This window comes from Mercenaria mercenaria, chromosome 3 (genome assembly GCF_021730395.1).
Source record: "Mercenaria mercenaria strain notata chromosome 3, MADL_Memer_1, whole genome shotgun sequence".
Classification (NCBI taxonomy): domain Eukaryota; kingdom Metazoa; phylum Mollusca; class Bivalvia; order Venerida; family Veneridae; genus Mercenaria; species Mercenaria mercenaria.
Genome location: NC_069363.1, coordinates 34,929,459 through 34,950,766, shown reverse-complemented (window position 1 = coordinate 34,950,766; position 21,308 = coordinate 34,929,459). Strand labels below are relative to the sequence as shown.

Sequence of the window (21,308 nt, the reverse complement as noted above, 5' to 3'; positions counted from 1 at the left end):
TTCAGACTTAAATCTATGGACTGATTCAAACATAAAATTCACAAAGTTAACATAGTTCCTTGTGAATAATATTTTCTTCATTGTTAAAACTGAATGACAAGAATGTTACTGCATATCATGCATGTTCAAGTATATACCTATGATTTGTTGTTCTTATATTTTAGTCTGAAATATTTTGATATAAGGAGTGAATCTGTATGACACTACTGACTGACTAACATGCTAAAGTAATGCCTGCCAACAAAAACATATTACTATAATGCAACTGTACATTTCTAAAAATTCATTTTTTCAGTTGAGACTTTGGTAAAGATTAATTAAAATTAAGCTGTAAACATTTTCTTACACTTCCAGACAGGCTTTACAAGTGTCCTGGATATTTGTCTCAAAGTTGTACAAGCCCACAAGTTGATCATCCACATACATACTGCCCATACATCCAGTGAAATTATCTGACGTAAGTCCATCTGGTACTGGATAGCTTTCTGGTACACCAGATATAAATACATCTGTTTTCTCACCAAGACCCATCACTGAGGATCCGACAGGAGAGGAAGATGTTCTCGGAGAGCCAGCTTCCTCCGACAACTTGTGCACCAATAAACGTCCAAGACGACCAGTCCTAAAATCCATAAAACATACTGAATAACTAAACTGTTCACACATATTTAACACATTGGTTTTCCTCCAACAAGTAAACTGACAATATTATCAGTTTTCTTTAATATAACATGAATAATTATAGTCCAGTTAAATCTGTATTCATTCTTTACCATTATCAAACTAAAGTGTCATTTGTACAAGAAAGTGCTAATAATGTTAGCCACCCAACCAAAAGTCCTTGATTTAAGCACCTCTATAATAACCTAAATACTTTTCTAAGTAAGCAAGGATATAAGCTGCTCACTGAGCTTGTGAAGCTTTGATAAAACTGAGCTATTTAAATCTGTAAACTAAATTATATATGACAGCCCTCTCCCTCCCTCCCTCCCCAAACAAACATATCCAAAGAATGTACGAAGCCATTACCTTTCAGCTTTAACCTGGTACCATTTATCAGTTTCCTTAATGACATCAGTTTGTGACTCAATGACAATGTCACTGTCTACACTACCTGATCCACCTCCGGCATTCCAACTGAATCGGATCTTACGATTACGTAATTCTACTGCTAGGTACTCCTAAAGTAACAAAAAATGCCAAAGCTTAAATATCAACACTGCCAGAAGGTAAATGAAAGTGAAACTAAGATCTACACTAATTATCTTATCTATACAAAGAAATTACATTTTTTATAGTCTTTGTATGATCACTGAACAAAGTTTGAAACAAATGATTCACAGTACATATACACAGAAAGATGGAAAACCTATATGCTTTCATTATTTGTGGAAAACAAATTTAAACACAGATGAAAGTCAAAAACTGAAAATTATTGAAGGAGTTCAAATAAATACTGAATTAACACAAATGGTGTTTATATTGTCTAATGCCATTTCAGCCGCACCATGAGAAATCCAACATAGTGCATTTGCAACCAGCATGGATCCAGACTAACCTGCGCATCTGCACAGTCTGGTCAGGATCCATGCTGTTCGCTTTCAAATCCTATTGCAATCAGAGAAACTTAGCGAACAGCATGGATCCTGACCAGACTGCGCGGATGCGCAGGCTGGCCTGGATCCATGCTGGTTGCAAACGCACTTTGTTGATTTTCTCATGGCGCGGCTCATTGGTTTAACTAAGCTGCATATCAATCAATGTAAATGTAAATCAAACACAAAATTAATCTTGAGTTAAATTAACCAGTTGATTCACAATTAAACCTCAATTAGTTTATCTTGCTATGACATACCTTATATTTGTCTTCATCTACTGTATTAATCTCTGGGTTCTGTATCAGTATAAAAAGCATATTTTTTTCTGGATCACTTGTCTTAAAGGCAAAACTGATAGAGTTGATGGTTCCTGGCTTTGCCATGGGGCGGAACTTCTTCACACATTGTCCCTTTGCTTTCAATGATGTTTTCACCTGCAAAAGATCATTGAAATTGTAATTGTATTGCTTCTAGAAATCCTGACATAATGACTAATTGAATTTAAATTTCTTTTAACTTCATAATTATCTAAATGTAATATTTGGTTGAATTTTTTATCAAATTGAATACTCATTCAAATTTCACTAGCTACAAATTAATGTATTACCAAAAATACTGGCAAGGTTGAGATATTGTATATATGGCATATATGGCCAACCTGCTTTATAAATTTAACCCTGCCTAGATCCACGGGTCTCAAACCTTGGACCCCAATGACAGCGTTATAAAGGGGTACTACACAAATTCCAAGTAAATGCATATCAGTGAATGGTATAGCCCTACATAACCACTAGCATAGCTCCATGTAGCCACCAGCATATCTCCACACAGCTAGCTAAGTTTCAGGATTGCATATAATTTTGATGTAAACCTGATCAGAACGTATCATTGAAGTTTCAAATTTGTTAACCCCTTCTTTTTTAAATTTGTGCTCTCAGCTTTCTTGAAAAAAAAAAGCTACTATACACCAAAACCAAAACAAACTCCCACAGAAGCATGCACCTAGACCCTCCAACAGGCTTGGCCTGCACATGTATTTAGTCTAGCTTCATCCCTAACAGCAGCAACATTTTTACAAATGCAATGGATTTTATTATGCAGAAGTATGAGCTACAACTTGTTACCTCACTTTATCTACACACAATAAAATAGTTTTAAAGTAAACGTAATGCAATTAAAAAGTTGTTTTGTTTTTTTCACATCTACCTTGTTGGCCTCCTCCCTGGCCTCTCTGATACTCTGCTTGAGTCTACTCAATTTGTCTCTGAGGTCTGACCTAAGTTTCCTTGACTGTCCAATCCTTGTATCGATAGAATCAGTCAAATTCCTCATGTCTGACAGGTCCGTCTTTGTTCCAGTCACTGAAATAATAAATTACAGAAGTGAATTTAAACACAGGCTAAAACTGTTTTGTGAACTAAAATGTCTGGAGCATACTGAAACAAATTATGCACATGAATCTAGTAACATAAAAAGAACCAATTTTCCTGTTACTATTATTTTCAGGACTTGGCTGCAAAAAGTGGATTTCAATAATATTCTAAGGATTTGACAGTTTAAAATATAATATTTCTGATAAGAGGCATTAGTACAGATCAATTGAAATTCTTTTATAGACCTCTGTAGTTTTTCAAGGTAAAATGCATTATCTGCCTGAAATTTTGATGTTTTTTGTTTGTTTGTTGTTTTTTTTTGCCAGAAACAGCTCTGAGACCAATAGGAAACAGTACAATACATCATAAGGACCATCTGTATCTCAATGTGCCTAAACTATATAAGGCTTTCATCCAGGCTTGAATTTTTTCACCTGGAGTGAAAGTCTGCCTAGCTGTTAAGGTAGGCACCTTACAGGATTTTCACCGACAGAAATGTTAGTGGAAAATGTAGATCATACTATATGGACTTTAACAATTTTTTTTCCTAGTCATGCAGACAACTAGTCACTTTTCCCTTGCCTAAATACTAGGATTTAAAGTAACTAAGAACAAAAGTAAATTTAAATATATATATATATTTCTTTTTGAAATTATATATCATTGTTTTGCCAACACTTTGAAGAAAAATTTAAAATACTACTGATCTTACATGATACATAGATATCCTCGAACTTGTCGCCGACAATATTCTGTAGCTCCCGTAATTTAGGCATCATTTCATTATTCACTTTGTCAACCATATCACTTGTACGATCATTCACACGATCAGCCACTCTTTCCGTGTCATCTAGAGAGTTCTGGACTTCAGCTATACGATCTACGAAGTCTGTAACGGGCAGAAAATCTATTGAGAATGCTGATAATTTATTCATATCTATGGTCAAGAATGAGTATTGTACACATCATAGCCCTAAAACCTCATTCTGACTGTTTGTGATATACTGTCCTTTCTCATATCAACCGATAACTATACTGTTCCCGATTCTATTATACAATCTTGAAGTTTAATGACATGCCACTGAGAATATTATCAATAAAGTTAAATAATTCACTGGTACTAATTTCACTTTATTTTATAACTGTACGGATATCAGTAAACTATGTTGAAATGAATGCAAACTCAAACAAAACTTCTAAAATGTTATCAAATATAGACAGTCTAAGTTAAAATAAAGGCAAAGACTTTAAATCATCTTCTATGAAACAAACACTAACTTCGTGGCAGTTTATCTATCTCGTCATTTATTTCTGTATGTTTATCGCTACTGTCCAACTGTCTCTCATCAATGTAATTCAATCTACTATTTACATCATACAAAGCTTTATCCAAATCTGTAATGTAAATATATTATCAGTTAGCTTCATCCAAATCTATAAAGTAAATATATATTATCAGTTAGCATCATCCAAATCTGTAATGTAAATATATATTATCAGTTAGCATCATCAAAATCTGTAATGTAAATATATATTATCAGTTAGCATCATCCAAATCTGTAATGTAAATATATTATCAGTTAGCATCATCAAAACATGTAATCAAAATTAGCACTGGGCATCTTCCCATCTTAGTAACAAAACCCCCTGTGTACACAAATAAACATGACACAGTAAACAGTGTTATATCTGATGTGACATTTTGTAAGTAAAATACCTTGGAATACAAACACACAAACAGAAATTCCCTGTAATATTGTAATTTATGTGCCTAGCATGCCATAGGCTGACAGAAGAATAAATTCAATAAATCCTACTACCCATGGTTGAATAAACTCTAGTCATACATACAGAACCAAGCTAGTTACATTTTCAGATCTCTATCTATTCTGTGATAAGTTATACAACTTCAGTTTGAATACAGATCTGGACAAGCATCAAATCCAACAAAAACATAGTTACCTTTAACGCCTGTGTTCATGGTTGTATTAGCCTGATCCAAGAGCTCCTTGCTGGTTCTTAATGCTTCAGCAACAGAATTTTTCAACTTTTCTAGGTCTTTCTGCAAACCAAAATAAAACAAAATCTGAGTAAAAAAACTTTTGTATCTGCTTCATTTATTTACAGTTACAAAATTTCTGTCCTGAAAAAAAGACTAACAAGAGCTCCGCCAAGCGGGGCAATATACGCCCAAATGGTTACATCAGAGGATGGGAGCAAAATTTAAAGAACTTGACTGTTGAAGCCCAAAGAAAAGGAACAACAAAGGGAAGATATTCAAAAAAAGTCCACAAAAACAAAAAATTCATTACCAGGTACAGGTATACATCAAACTACACCTAAAAATTGGAGGTGCCATCCACAGTGTTCCACAGAAAAGTGGTCTCGGTTTTTTCCTACAGCCAATAATAAAAGTTTCAAAATAAGCTATTTATAGTAACATAAAAGGGAAGTAATTCAAGTTTTTTTTTATTGTAATTGAACAAAAAAAGGGATCTGCCAAATAAAAACAAGAGCACTGCAATACAGAGCAATATAAACAAAGCAAAGTCATATATGACCTTTGACCCCTAAGTGTGACCTTGACCTTGAAGCGAGACATCCAAACTTGCGCTCTGCACAGTGGTGAACATTTGTGTAGTTTCTTTGAAATCCTTCAAGGGGTTCAAGAGTTACAGAGCGGACATGTCATTGCTAACAGATGGACAGACAGATGGAACACATGGAGTATAACATAATACGTCCCTTCGGGCGTTATGATAAAGACTCATCCACTAAAAAAGCTATTAGAAGAAAGTAAGGTAGGTGAAATCAGGGGACATAACTCACCATGCCAGTAGCATTTTCAACATCTCGTATAGCTTTCCTTGCGGCTGCTGTAGCCTCCTCTATTGCTTTCACTATATTGTCAAATACTCGTGCAGCTTTCAGTGGCTCTGCAGCTGCATTTCTCGTGCTCTCAAACATTCTGAAAAAAACAAAAAAAAAACGCTCAGAACTGTGTTCACCTTCTCATCTTTGCATGACTTCAATACAGCCCACACCATACCATATACCTTGTATAATGGGATATTAATATTTTTTAGTGTCAAACGCTTTTCTTAAAATATGTTGGATTAACAAACATGGTATATGTACAGCATTAAAATGTATCTTTTTATATAAATCTAGGTGATAACTTGACATTTATGTATGTAACAAAATAATTATGATGAAACAAAAACTTGAAGGATGTTTGAATTTTCTTTAATTACTTGACTAAATGATGTCAGAAAAACATGGCATAAACGATTAAAATTTCATTTTTGAATTAGATTTATTATTTCTTCAACATTTCCATGTACAATCATCTAACTACCACCCTATATCTATAGCAATCTTACTGTAATGTTATACACCAGTGACAATGCAAATAGTCCTATGCCAAAGAATTTAATTTAAATAACAATTTTGGTTTATGAGAATATTCAAATGTTTTTAATACCGAGATAAGAGTTACAACGAGGACTTTTATGATGGTAAATGGTGGTTTAACATTCTAATTATAACACTATGGCATATTCTTTTTTAATAACAACATAGATTATCAACAAATTATACCTTCCAGTTTGTATAGATTCATTAATACACTGGATCATTTGACTTACTTTTCTAGATCTTGAGCATATTTAGAGAGGTTGTTGGCATGAGTCCACGCTTGCTCAACCAGTACATCTTTACCAGGTAAGTTGTCTTTCAGCTTGTCCACTTTTTCCTCCAGGGGAACAATGGCTGCATCTAGGGTACTAGCTCTTGTCTCCAGGGTCTAACCAATGCAATATATTATGTATTGAAAATGGTGAAGTCAATAATTTAATATTGAACTAGAGATGCTTTTGAGAAAAGCGCATGTCTCCCACAACTGCCCCTATGAAAAATGTCTAGTTTCTCTAGATGGTTTAGACAAGTGGATCCAATTAGATGGTCTGGATGAGTGGATCCAATCAGTAATTCAAGGGCCATAGATCAGAAGTGCCTTGGCGGATTTGGCTAGTTATCAAACTTGGCTAAGGTCTTATGGCCAAACACATTTTGTTCAAGTTTGGTGAAGATCGGATGTGAAATGTTTGAATTAGAGTGCGGACAAGAGTAAAAAGGCCGATTTTTGGTAATTCAAGGGCCATAACTCCAAGACGCCTGTACCGATTTGGCTAGTTATCGAACCTGGCCGAGGTCTTATGGTCAAACACATTTTTGTTTATGTTTGGTGAAAATTGGATGAAAAATCTTCGACTTAGAGTGCAAACAAGCTTTGTGACAGACGGACACACACACAGACTGGAGTAAATCAATATGTCTCCCACACCACTGTGTGGTGGGAGATATAATTTTCAAAAAAGCAAATGTGATTGACATTGCATAATTAAAATTAGTATTTCATATGAACTTGAAAAAAAAAGTATTGAAAAGATAATATATAGTATATATCTATATATTATGTTTTTGGTTTAGCATAGTTTCTCATTAATATCGTAACAGCTGGCAGTTAACCCATCTGCTGTTCCTGGATTCTGTATCAAAACTTTCTTTTTCAACATCAATAATTTGGTGTGTTTTATTTGCACTCGATATCAATTACATGTACTACCTTAAAAGTCATGTTAAACCTAAACATAACAGGTATTCTCAATATTTTATCTGTCCACTTACACGGATATTTTCGTTTGTTCTATTAAGAGCCTCTTTGGCATCTGTGAGAAGTTGATCAGTGCCATCTATTCCAAGGTCTTTGTTCATCTTCTTGGATTCACTCACTAGTCTCTGATTTTGAAATATCAAACAATGACTTTTAATATATCTCTTTCAATAATTTTTAACAAAAAATGATGATATCAAGCAACAGTATATAACAAGCAATTTGTGTATCATTCAACAAATGCATCGTAAATTACATAAATGATCAGTCCATTTATTACAATAACTGTTAATCCAGGATTTAAATCCAAAGAACAAACATAGTTCATCTTCTAAGGTAAACGTCCTCAATTTCAAATCCCCAGGAAAATAGCAGAATTTCATGTCAAAAAAATCAAATGCTTTCAGTTTTGACATAATTTGTTTTTTATACTGGTAACTTGAAACATATTTAAAAAAAAAAAAAAAAAAAAAAAAATATTCTTCAAAGCAGTTCATAAACCAGTATACATGACCTTAAAAGAAAAATCTAAGAGTTTGAAACACTTTCAGATTCTAGTAATATCAGTCTTTATCTTAGTGTTTACCTTTATATTCCTTATTGAACTTCTTAAACCACCTAGTTTTTTCATTGTCTCCTCAGAATTTTTAACACTGTCTTCAACATGATCTAGTAGGTCATCAAGAGCATCTTGCATGTTGTTAATCTTCTCCTCCACTTCACTTGTGTTCGTCAAACGCATTGCCACTGCCTTTACTCTGTCTGATAATTTCTCTGCCAAGCTGAAATAAAATTCGCAGGAGACCAGATCACAACCCCTGAATATTGAAATCCGATCAAGAATGAACAATTTTTTTACTGCAGACAAACTGAAAACCCCTCTAAACCAATCATTGTATTGGTCAATTAAAAAGGCTCCTCTGTATGAAAAAACTTCAATTTATATAAAATTTATTAAAATTTAACTAGGTAATCCCTTTGGAAATGAGAATGCACCAGCCTTAGGCCTAAAAAAAATCTTTGTTTCCAGTAACATGCTCAAAAAAATTAGGACAGGTAGGTCAGAAATTTTATTTTTTTTAAATTTTTTTTTATTAAGTGAGGCTTTTCGGAAATTATTTTTGTGTAAAAAATTAATACAAATAATGCGGTTATACCTTTACAGCATCAGTAAGTTGATTTCTAACATTACTGACCACGATTAAAGCATAAAAAGTGCAGTTTTACAACTTTTTGTTAAAAAGTTGAAAAAAATATTCTCCAAGGCCATAAAAATATTTAGGGTTGGGCCAAAAATTTAGAGTAGGCCGGGATACCAGGAACAAACAATTTTTTTTATGCCTTATCTGCTTTACATTACTTGCCAGGGCACCTATGTGGAAAGAAATTAAAGACTTTGTAATAAAAGAATTTTCATAGTAAACAACAATATTGCACTTACTCATGCTCATTTCTTGCAGCTGTCATCTCATCAGAGAAATCTCTTCGTTTTATCTCATCGAGTATTTTACGAGCTTCAGCAAGAGCTGATGTCACATTGATCCCGCTACGATTATGGAAGGAACTTGCTACAGTCTCCTCCAGGTCCTCAACCAGGTCTGAAAAAAAACAACAGTTTTTTTTTCTTGGCACATGATTTATTTGTTTGTAAGAAAGCATAAATTTACCAACCAGTATTGCTCATTTTACTTTTTCTCTACTTCATTTAAGCACAAATGGTTAAGAAATCTTGAAGTTTATTGATTCACTTTCAAATACACCCAGAAAAACCAGTGTCAATGTCATACAAAGTGCTACCTAGTCATGACTCTTAGAGCACCAACCACAATACGCATGTTAAATGGCTTGCACCTTAACCACTATACAACATCAACTTTTCAACAGTAACTTTGTTACATATGAAGGGAAGTGAAATGTGAAAAGTTTCTGGACTCGATACTAATACTTTACATCAGTCTGCTGCATTGCATTTACTGTAAACTTAACCTTTATCCTGCTAAATTTCTAAAATGGACTGGTCCATGATTCAATTTGGGCAGTACCTTTTATCATTTGAAGGGGTGTTTATTGAAAATTTACTGACTGAATAGCGAACAGTGCAGACCATGATCAGACTGCACTAAACGTTAAAAATTCAAAAGTATGCCAGCAAGCTACCTAAACGTCATCTGTTGCCAAGCAACATGCGGAGCTCCTAAACTGCGCCAGACATTATTTTGTAGAGAAGTCTGACCAATTTCTAACTTTTGTCCTCAGATAAACAACAAATCTCAAATAAACCCAAAAATATACTTAATATATTCAACTATGTAAATTCTGTTTGCTATGCTGTGAAAACTTTTTCATTTCCATAAAATTTCAAAATTGCAGCAAGGAAAGCAGTTTCATGAGGAAATGAATCCACCAATTTCAGTTTTTAAAGACAGGATTTGTGCAAATTTTATCTAAGACAGGATTTATGCGAATTTTAACTGTTTGCTCAGACTGACTTTGTGCCACAACCATAAAATCCACAAAATAAGTCCCCCACCCCACAAACGATAAGGATTTCTCAGTGCATAATTTTCAATTACCATCTACATTCATGCGAAGGAGATCAATGGTGTCTTCTATCTCGTTGGCACTCCGTAACAGCTTTCTGGAATCTCTTTTATTCTGTTTACTCTTTTTCAGAGTTCCTTCAGACTGGAAAATAAATCAAGTAAAATGCAATAACATGTACATGCCATTTTTTGTCACTATATGTATTTTGTTTGTTTCAGATTTATCACCATTTTTCAACTATATTTCAGTTATGTAATGGCAGTTAGCTAAACTAACCAGTGTTTCTGTATTCTGTACCAAAACTAACCTGCCGTCTGCAAGTAACTGCTAACTTCTCCACATAAATAAGAGGCGGAGGAGGACAAATGATTTCAGACAAAGTGTCTTTTATCAAAAAGTCTTGGGCACTCTGTCAATCTGCACTCTCCTTATTGAGCAAAGTGGACAGGCTGTATTTTATTTCTTTGCTTGTTTCCTTGCGAATGGGGGACTTAGTGGTTGCGACTTGCAATGAAAAACTGAAATCTTTTCAAAGGATGCAACACAACATAGAATCCATAAAAAACTTTAAACAGAGATTCATTATATTCAAAGCAATGATTAACTTTTCTTTTTAGGTCAGTCTGTTATGAAATGGAAATGGTACATTCCTAAATTTCCTTTTTTATCTATTTCAACACTGAAAACAAACTGTGAACAAGAAAAAAGTCGACGAGCTACCATAAACATTACAGTGAAAATGCCACTAAATTGAGTATCAAAATGCTTCTGCACCCAGACTGGCTTGAGCAGTTGACCCGATTCCCAGCCAAATCTTTAAATATTTGTATGTTTGGATCAACAGGAACCTTGGATATTTCTAATATTTTGCTTTCCTTCTTGTGACTTGGAGCAATTAGTGTTTTAAAGGAAGTGTTTGTATAATGACCTTGTCTCCATGCCATATTTCAATCTATATTGTTTCTTAAATTTCTGTTTGTTGGATTTAAAGTCACAACAACATAATGATAGGTATAACAGACACTTCTTAGCTTCAACAGTGGAGGATGAACACAGGTGCTCCCTTTCCGCATATTACCAGGCACCTGAGTAGAAACCACCAAAATCCAGAAGCCAACTTGACAGTTTCTTCATGCCAGAGAATTCTACACCCACAGTAAAATTTTGAATGTACTGCAATCTGGGACAAGTAGGTCTGAACCAGCAACCTCAAAAGCACCTCTAAATATTCTGTCATGGACCACCCTGACTTTGTATTTAATATGTATGATCACACAGAGAAAAAAGTAAATGAAATGCTTACTCTGTCCTCAATACGATCAACCTCGGTTTCCAAATCATCAACCTGGTCTCGTATATTGTTAACTTCAGCATATCGTAATTTCTGTAACTTATCCTAGTAGATAGATATCAGTGCATAATGTTTGCTTACATTGAGTATACATATTGTTATAAAAAGATGAATTTGTGCAATTTTAAATTCATAAATCTTCAGATATTTATGCAAGCAAATTCTATTCTTTGCCTACATCATGTTAACAGAATATTTTCATTCAAACCCTAGTGGTAAACAAGACTTTAAAACATTTTTCAACAGATTTTACTGGGATTTCTTTCACAATTCTATTCCCCAAAACACTGAGATCTTTTAACAAGAGCACCGCCTTGCGGGTGCTGACGCTCATCTGATTTTTTTTGTGTAATAGAAATATTGTCCTACCCATGATTTTCTAAGTCTAAAAAGGGCCATCATTCTTGCAAAAAGCAGGATAGAGTTATGTTTCTTGATGTACAGTGTCCACTTATGATGGTGAAAAACTGTTGCAAGTTTTAAAGCAATAGCTTTGATAGTTTATGAGAAAAGTTGACTTAAACATAATACTCAACCAAGAAAATGATTTTCTAAGTCCAAAAGGGGCAATAATTATTGCAAAAAGCAGGATGGAGTTATGTTGCTTGCTGTACAGGGTCAGCTTATGATGGTGAACAAGTGTTGCAAGTTTCAAAGCAATAGCTTTGATAGTTTAAGAGAAAAAGTTGACCTAAACATAAAACTTAACCAAGAAATCTGATATTTTCTAAGTCCAAAAGGGGCCATAAATCTTGCAAAAAGCAGGATGGAGTTATGTTTCTTGCTATACAGGGTCAGCTTATGATGGTGAACAAGTATTCCAAGTTTCAAAGCAATAGCTTTGATAGTTTAGGAGAAAAGCTGACCTAAACATAAAACTTAACCAGGCAACGCCGACGCCGACGCCGACAACCGCTCAAGTGATGACAATAACTCATCATTTTTTTTCAAAAAATCAGATGAGCTAAAAATGAAAATGGAGGTTTATAACAATAATAAAATTATCTTCTTCCTTGCTAGCATGGAAAACATTTGAATTTAAAGACTTCATTAATAAAGGGAAACTTATTCAGCAAAATCGGCACAATTTCATCTTGTTTTATACAAATATAATCTTCTGTACTATAAAGTATGATAATCAGGTTTTACTTTGTTTAGTACACATGTAATTACAAAATATTATAATATGGGTTTACTGTTAAAGCACCAAAACTATTTCTTATCCTGCCTTTTGTTTCAAACATGAAGACCAACAGTGTTAGATCTCCAATAATTCTGTTCTAAAATGTAGAAAATAAAATGCATGTGATGGCCATTGTTCTTAACTTCATCATCTGATTTTGATTTCAGTAAACCCATGTTATAATATATTGTATACACTATCTCCAATGTGCCAGTCAGCTTTAACATAGCTGAATGATTCTTCCTCAGGTTTCAGTCGAATATTAGACGAGACGTTTGTAAAAGGATTAATATATCTTTGTTCCATAAAAATTTGATTACACCATTGTTTAAAAAAAAACATTCAAAGTTATTACAATAGCCCTGTAACAAATATATACAAGCCCACTGAAGTGAAACACAGATTTTGAAATTCATTCTTAATACCATTTGCTAATTCATTTCATGATTAAGTAGATATATTATGCTCCTTTTACAAACAGCAATTACTGTACATTTTGAGAAAAAAAACCATATGTCATAAATGACAACTAAACATGCATTTAAATGATGTTATATATAGAAAACTCCTGGTTTAGTTTATATACATGAATACTTTTCCTTTGTCATTATAATAAAATAATCTCCCATATAAATGATATTTGCATAAACATTTTCTTATACATCATGCATAAATAAGTGTAATGTCATCATTTAAATAAACATATTGGACTAATGTAAGTTTTCTTAAATGCTGTGAATCATCTTCTGTATGGACATGTGTACACAAAATACATACACTAGCACCTACGATGCAACAGTTTCTTCTCTCTGTGGTAAAAATACTCAAATCTGTGGTAAAAATGAATTCACAGCATGCTTAGAAATCACCAGTTATTAATATATTTGTGCATATTTGATGTCAATAACTTACTGACAGGATCCTTGTCTCATTACGTATAAAGTTCAGCTTTCTGTATGGCGCAGAAATGTTGACATTTGAAGGGTCAAAGGGCAAGGTGGATATCATATTATCAAGCTCATCCATGTCAGACATCAGCTCTCTTGTACAGCCTTCATCACAAGCTGAAAAACAATACATTCCAATTGTTTAAAAAACATTTTCAGAGATTTAGCAAAGGATGTCAAAATTTGAGGAGTCAAAGGGCAAGACCAAGTATCATGGTGTCAAGGTCACTGATGACTGACATGAAGTCTAACCACATGGTAAGAATGGTTTCAATATAAAGATCTTAACACTTTTAAAAAGGGTTCACAGGTAAGGTCAGTATAACAGAAGTTTGTAATCAGCTACCCCATTGTTATACCGATCAATGTAATTTAGTATCTATTTGTATATAAATGTATGAAAATGTGCCAAAAATCTAAGGTTGCAGCAATTTGTTACACAGATCAAATTTTTACTTCTTTCTGTATAAAACTTAGTAACAAGTATGGCCAATCCATTTAATTTGCAAAAGAAACTGATACAGGACAGGGATATTCTTAAATAACCACGGATACATACAGATGCATGATCCTTTGACAACAGCATATCTTGGCTGGCACTGGTCGCACTTGTCCCCCTTGATACCAGGCAGACACTGGCATATACCTCTGTAGTCACACTGTGCCAGCACAGATCCTTCAGGGTTACAATTACAAGGCCTACATGTATCACCAGGTGTTGATGGGTCACCATAGTAACCTTCTGCACAACTGAAGCATAAGAAATTTTGTTAAAATTTGGCTTTTAGTAATAACTTCAGTATAAATAATTAATTTAAACAAAACATAAAACACTTTCTCATAAACAAATACATCATTGAAAGGCCACAACCATACAGCAATTAAAGACGATAGCCGAAATGACAGATGGAATAACAGTAATATGCACAATCCTTACCTAAAATTTCACTGAGGTTAAAAGTTACTAAAAAATATCAGCATTTAACAGAATAAAAATAAGCATTAACTTGTATGCTATATTGTATATGCATCCAACTGAATTTCTCAGAAACTACACCATCAGCATTTACTAGCCTCAGTATACCGGTAGATAAGATTTTTGAATCAGTATCAAGAGTAAGCTTACTATTCACATCTGTCTCCTGTGTACCCAGTCTGGCATGCTGTACAAATGAGATCATTATCAATTCTCTCACATGTTGGACTGAAACTGCAATAAGAAACACAGACTATAAGAAAGAGTCCAACAGACAAACAACTTGAACCATTATTGAAAGAGTTTAGCAAAAATGCAGTTTAGTAACTTTATGCAAAATTCTGCTTTCTGGAAACTTCACTTCAAAATATACATTTCTAAATGGGAATATTCATCACCTTCTTAAGCTTAAACATAAAGCAAAAGAATACTCAGCTTTTTGTGTAAATAGCAACATTATATCTCATAGTGATTGAGGCAATGCTTACTTGTTTGACTGGACTTCAAGAGGACAAGCACATCTCTGACATGCAGTAGGGGAACCAGTAGTAGGATCACCATAGAAACCATCTGCACACTGTTCACACTTGTTACCTTTAGTGTTATGCCGACAGTTCTGCAATAGAGATTCAGGACCACTTAAAATTATAAGTATTGAATTTGCTTCACAGTATTTAAAGTTTTGTCACTTTTTGCTCTTTTGTGCTAGTTTTGTAATACAATTTCAAAATATTCAATAAAACTTCCAAATATTTCATTACACAGAAAACATATATGAGGTCTACTATAAATGGGAAAGTGAGACATTTTTTTTTATAAACACTCTATATAAAATTGGTATACATTGTATATACATACATAACAGATTCCAGTCTCGGGATCACAACTGTCACCATGACCATTACACTTGCATGGTTTCACTTCTCCAATAATGTCAACCAAAACTTTAATATCTATAGGGCCAATATGAGGTACTCTATAGTATCCATCTGCTGGGTTCTACAAAACATTTATCCTCAGTATTATAAGGCCACTCTTAGGTATGCAAAAGTTAGAGATACCTAAAATGATGTCTTTCTTTCCAGTTTTAGGCAAAGGTATTATTCAAACTCATTCAATAAAGAACAAGAGGGTCATGATGACCCTGGATGGCTCACCTGAGTAATATGAGCTACATGTTTCAAATGTCAAACTGATGATAAAATATGAAGAAAGTCAGTAGGTCACATTCATGGTCAATGAAATTCAGTTTTACGATTTGTGTGCAAAACTGTGTATGTCATCAAAATTTCAAGGCTGTATCTTAATAAACAAGGAAGTAGGTCAGTACGTCAAGGTCACAGTCAAGTGACATCATATTACTTCGGGTCATCAGGTAATTATAATTAAACAGTCTTGGAAATAGGATCAGATGATTTTTTAAGTATTTTTCCTATATAACTCACATAATAACTAAGTGACCCCAGGGCGGGGCCTCTTTTAACCCCAGGGGCATAATTTGAAAAATTTTGGTAGAGGACTACTAGACAATGCATCATACCAAATATCAAAAGCTTAGGTCGTATGGTTTCAGATAAGAAGATTTTTAAACTTTTTTTCCTATATAAGTCTATGTAAAACTTGGGACCCCCTAGGCGGGGCCATATTTGATCCTAGGAGGATAATTTGAACAATCTTGGTAAAGGACCACTAGATGATGCTACATACCAAATATCAAAGCCCTAGGCCATGTGGTTTTGTACAAGAAGGTTTTCAAAGTTTTCCCTATATAAGTCTATATGTCTATATAAACCATGTGACCCCCGGGGTGGGGCCATATTTGAACCTAGGGGGATAATTTGAACAATCTTGGTAAAGGACCACTAGATGATGCTACATACCAAATATCAAAGCCCTAGGCCATGTGGTTTTGTACAAGAAGATTTTCAAAATTTTCCCTATATAAGTCTATATAAACCATGTGACCCCCAGGACGGGGCCATATTTGATCCTAGGGGGATATTTTGAACAATTTTAGTAGAGGATCACTAGATGATGCTACACACCAGATATCAAAGCCCTAGGCCCTGTGGTTTTGGACAAGAAGATTTTTAAAGTTTTTCCTTTCGGTTGCCATGGCAACCAGAGTTCTGCATGGAATTCAATTCTTTGAACAATTTTTCAAGGGGGGCACCCAAGGATCATTCCTGTGAAGTTTGGTATAATTCTGTCCAGTGGTTTTTCAAGATTTTTTTTAGAAATTATTGACAGCCGACGCACGACGGACATCAAGCGGTCACAATAGCTCACCTTGTCACTTTGTGACAGGTGAGCTAAAAATGTAAATAAACATGACAACAATTTTTTTTCCATTAATTCCATATCACTATTAAGAGATGCATTATGAACACGCTGTAAAAACTATTTTACTATTACAATACATTTGCCCAGTAAACTTATTTGTCAGAAGCAAACATTACTAAACAAGAGGACCATGATGGTCCTGAATCGCTCACTTTTTCCCACGATCCAGTTTTGAGTATGACCTCATTTTTTCTATTATTTGACATGGTGACCTAGCTTTTGAGCTCATGTGACCCAGTTTTGAACTTGACCTAGATATTATCAAGATAAAAATTCTGACCAATTTTCATGAAGATCCATTGAAAAATATGGTCTCTAGAGAGGCCACAAGGTTTTTCTATTATTTGACCTATTGACCTAGTTTTTTAAGGCACATGACCCAGTTTCGAACCTGACCTAGATATCATCAAGGTGAACATTCTCACCAATTTTCATGAAGATCCATTCAAGGGTATGGCCTCTAGAGAGGTCACAAGGTTTTTCTATTTCAAGACCTACTGACCTAGTTTTTGATCGCAGTTGGCCCAGTTTCAAACGTGACCTAGATATCATCAAGATAAACATTCAGACCAACTTTCATACAGATCCTATGAAAAATATGGCCTCTAGAGAGGTCACAACATTCTTTCATTATTTGACCTACTGACCTAGTTTTTGATGGCACGTGACCCAGTTTCGAACTTGACCTAGATATCATCAAGATGAACATTCTGACCAAATTTTATGGAGATCCATTCTCAAGTATGGCCTCTAGAGAGGTCACAAGGTTTTTCTATTTTTAGACCTACTGACCTAGTTTTTGACCGCACATGACCCTGTTTCGAACTTGAACTAGATATCATCAAGATGAACATTCAGACCAACTTCCATGAAGATCCATTGAAAAATATGGCCTTTAGAGAGGTCAAAAGGTTTTTCTATTATTTGACCTACTGACCTAGTTTTTGACGGCACGTGGCCCACTTTCGAACTTGGCCTAGATATCATCAAGATGAACATCCAGACCAACATTCATACAGATCCCATGAAAAAAATGGCCTCTAGAGAGGTCACAAGGTTTTTCTATTATTTGACCTACTGACCTAGTTTTTGACGGCACGTGACCCACTTTCGAACTTGACTTAGATATAATCAAGGTGAACATTCTGATCAATTTTCATGAAGATTTCAAGAAATATATGGCCTCTAGAGAGGTCACAAGCTTTTTCTATTTTTAGACCTACTGACCTAGTTTTTGACTGCACATGACCCAGTTTCTAACTTGACCTAGATATCATCAAGATGAACATTCAGACCAATTTTCATACAGATCCCATGTAAAATATGGCCTTTAGAGAGGTCACAAGGTTTTTCTATTATTTGACCTACTGACCTAGTTTTTGAAGGCACGTGACCCAGTTTCGAACTTGACCTAGATATCATCAAGGTGAATGTTCTGACCAATTTTCATGAAGATCTTGTGAAATATATGGCCTCTAGAGAGGTCACAAGGTTTTTCTATTTTTAGACCTACTGACCTAGTTTTTGAAGGCACGTGACCCAGTTTTGAACTTGACCTAGATATCATCAAGATGAACATTCTGACCAATTTTCATGAAGATCCTTTGAAAATTATGGCCACTAGAGAGGTCACAAGGTTTTTCTATTTTTAGACCTACTGACCTAGTTTTTGAAGGCACGTGACCCAGTTTCGAACTTGACCTAGAATTTACCAAGATGAACATTCTGACCCATTTTCATAAAGATCCCATGAAAAATGTGACCTCTAGAGATGTCACAAGCAAAAGTTTACGCACGCACGGAAGGACGGACGGACGGACGACGGACGCTGCGCGATCACAAAAGCTCACCTTGTCACTTTGTGACAGGTGAGCTAAAAATTTGCTAATTTCATCCATTTTCTTCTAACATACTGGTAAAACAAGGTACTTTATTTTAACAGCAGACTTCCAAGCTGGCGCTCATTATAATATCAAACAAACAAGGTAATACTTAGTTTGGGAACCAGTCTCAAAATACCAGCATCTGATTGGTTGTTTCTGAGAAACTGACCAATGGCAAGGTTGCATCCCCAGTGGTTTCCAAAGAGTTTTACTATGATGGATAACTCAACTACAATTTATAATTACCTGACAGGAGAGGCCACTATACTGTGGAGGACAGTTACATTGCTCAATCCCTAGAGCAGGTGGTCCCAATAGCAGGTCATTGTCTACTGCAACATCATATTCTATATTTCTTATCCTGGAAAATAATAATAATCAAAATATATTGTATTGAAACTAATTATTTGCACAGTATAAAAGATAACAGTCAAATTGCTTTCAAATTCTTTTATTTTGTTGCTTTGGCACTACACCACATGCGCATCAGATAGCTACTGACATGTCAAACACAAATTGTCTGTGTCTGTACTAAAACATCACATATAGTGGATTTCTCTCTCTTCTTTTGCAGAAAATTGAGCTACTTTTTCCATATTTAGATTAAAGCTTTTGTCTAGAGACTTCCTTACTTTGCACTTATAGCGGTATTATCCCATGTGGCCCTGACTAAAATGTCTGTTACATTCTGCAGTATCACCATCATCCTTTCACGACTGACATCTCCATTGCGTTGTGTTCTCCAGTAGTGTTCATGGAGCCTGACCTTGAACTTTTGGTCTTTATCAGGTTGCCATCTCACATCAGATCTAAAAGAACAAGATGCCTTCTTTAAAATCTACTACAGGATTTAAACTAGAGCCATCACTAAATGCCATTAATACACCTACATTACTGCTTCATCAGAAAAAATAATGGCCATTAATTTAGCACTTAATGTTGACTATTGTGTATAAAGTTTCAATGGAATTCTTTTGGAAGTGTAAAAGTAGTAAACTACAATGTTTTGCAGAGAACCAATCACATAATCATAGGATGACTCCTGTATACTCCCCTCAATTTTAACAAGAGGGCCATGAAGGCCCTGTATCGCTCACCTGACCCATTGACCTAAAGATCATCAAGATTAACATTCTGACCAAGTTTCATTAAGATATGGTCATAAATGTGGCCTCCAAAGTGTTAACTAGCTTTTCCTTTGATTTGATCTGGTGACCTAGTTTTTGACCCCACATGACCCAGATTCGAATTTGACCTAAAGATCATCAAGATAAACATTCTGACTAAGTTTCATGAAGATACTGTCATAAATTTGGCCTCTAGAGTGTTAACAAGCTTTTCCTTTGATTTGACATAGTGACCTAGTTTTTTACCCTACCTGACCCAGATTCGAAGCTGACCTATAGATCATCAAGATTAACATTCTGAACAAGTTTCATTAAGGTATGGTCATAAATGTGACCTTGACAGTGTTAACTAGCTTTTCCTTTGATTTGACCTAGTTTTTGATCCTACATGACCCAGATTCAAACTGGACCTTAAAATCATCATGATTAACATTCTGACCAAGTTTCATGAAGATATAGTCATAAATGTGGCCCCTACAGTGTTAACAAGCTTTTCCTATGATTTGACCTGGTGACCTAGTTTTTGACCCCAGATGACCCAATATCGCATTCATCTAAGATTTTATTGAGGGTAACATTCTGACCATGTTTCAATAAAATTGGGCCAAAATTGTGACCTCTAGAGTGTTAACAAGCTTTTTCTTTGATTTGACCTGGTGACCTAGTTTTTGACCCCAAATGACCCAATATCAAACTCATCCAAGATTTTGTTGAGGGTAACATTCTGACCAAATTTCATTAAGATTGGGCCAAAATTTTGACCTCTAGAGTGTTAACAAGCTTTTCCTTTATTTTGACCTGGTGACCTAGTTTTTGACCCCAGGTGACCCAATATTGAACTCATCCAAGATTTTATTGAGGGTAACATTTTGACCAAGTTTCATTAAGATTAGGCCAAAATTGTGACCTCTAGAGTGTTAACAGTCAAATTGTTGACGACGACAAACACAGGGCGATCACAAAAGCTCACCTTCAGCACTTTGTGATCAGGTGAGCTAAAAAGCATGTGTTCACAAAAGAAATGGAGCTAAAAACAAGTGATCTGGTAATATGAAAATAGAATTTCAAAGATTTTTTTTACCCGTATGGTATCAATGCATTATTTTAAGTACCTATACATAAGCGGAATTCCATATCCAGAGAGAACCACCAAAGGTTTGCTGCGAAGTCCTTCCAAATCTGATAACTCAGTTCCTATAGAGCCATGCTCCACCGTGAATGTCAAATATCCATTGTAGGATAATGTCTGAAAATACACATACAATTCATATAACAATCAAGTAGGCAATCAGAAGTTTACAAGTAATA

The 21,308-nt window shown here is 34.7% G+C and overlaps 1 protein-coding gene across 5 annotated transcripts in view; it reads right to left on the bottom strand.

Annotated features, from left to right (window-relative positions):
* LOC123525101 (laminin subunit alpha-2-like) overlaps positions 1-21,308 on the bottom strand; it is a 121,890-nt gene that overhangs the window by 18,713 nt on the left and 81,869 nt on the right. For all 5 annotated transcript variants that reach the window (XM_045303846.2, XM_053538172.1, XM_053538173.1 and 2 more), the window contains 22 exons: positions 21,113-21,246; positions 19,506-19,682; positions 19,120-19,234; positions 15,506-15,646; positions 15,136-15,263; positions 14,798-14,881; positions 14,231-14,421; positions 13,637-13,788; positions 11,494-11,586; positions 10,220-10,331; positions 9,088-9,244; positions 8,233-8,428; positions 7,661-7,771; positions 6,619-6,776; positions 5,801-5,939; positions 4,934-5,033; positions 4,250-4,366; positions 3,684-3,860; positions 2,805-2,959; positions 1,856-2,032; positions 1,030-1,181; positions 347-622 (listed from right to left, as the gene is read on the bottom strand). In XM_045303846.2, coding sequence (XP_045159781.2) covers positions 347-622; positions 1,030-1,181; positions 1,856-2,032; positions 2,805-2,959; positions 3,684-3,860; positions 4,250-4,366; positions 4,934-5,033; positions 5,801-5,939; positions 6,619-6,776; positions 7,661-7,771; positions 8,233-8,428; positions 9,088-9,244; positions 10,220-10,331; positions 11,494-11,586; positions 13,637-13,788; positions 14,231-14,421; positions 14,798-14,881; positions 15,136-15,263; positions 15,506-15,646; positions 19,120-19,234; positions 19,506-19,682; positions 21,113-21,246 — 3,242 coding nt within the window. The remainder of the gene's footprint in view (positions 1-346; positions 623-1,029; positions 1,182-1,855; positions 2,033-2,804; positions 2,960-3,683; positions 3,861-4,249; positions 4,367-4,933; positions 5,034-5,800; positions 5,940-6,618; positions 6,777-7,660; positions 7,772-8,232; positions 8,429-9,087; positions 9,245-10,219; positions 10,332-11,493; positions 11,587-13,636; positions 13,789-14,230; positions 14,422-14,797; positions 14,882-15,135; positions 15,264-15,505; positions 15,647-19,119; positions 19,235-19,505; positions 19,683-21,112; positions 21,247-21,308) is intronic.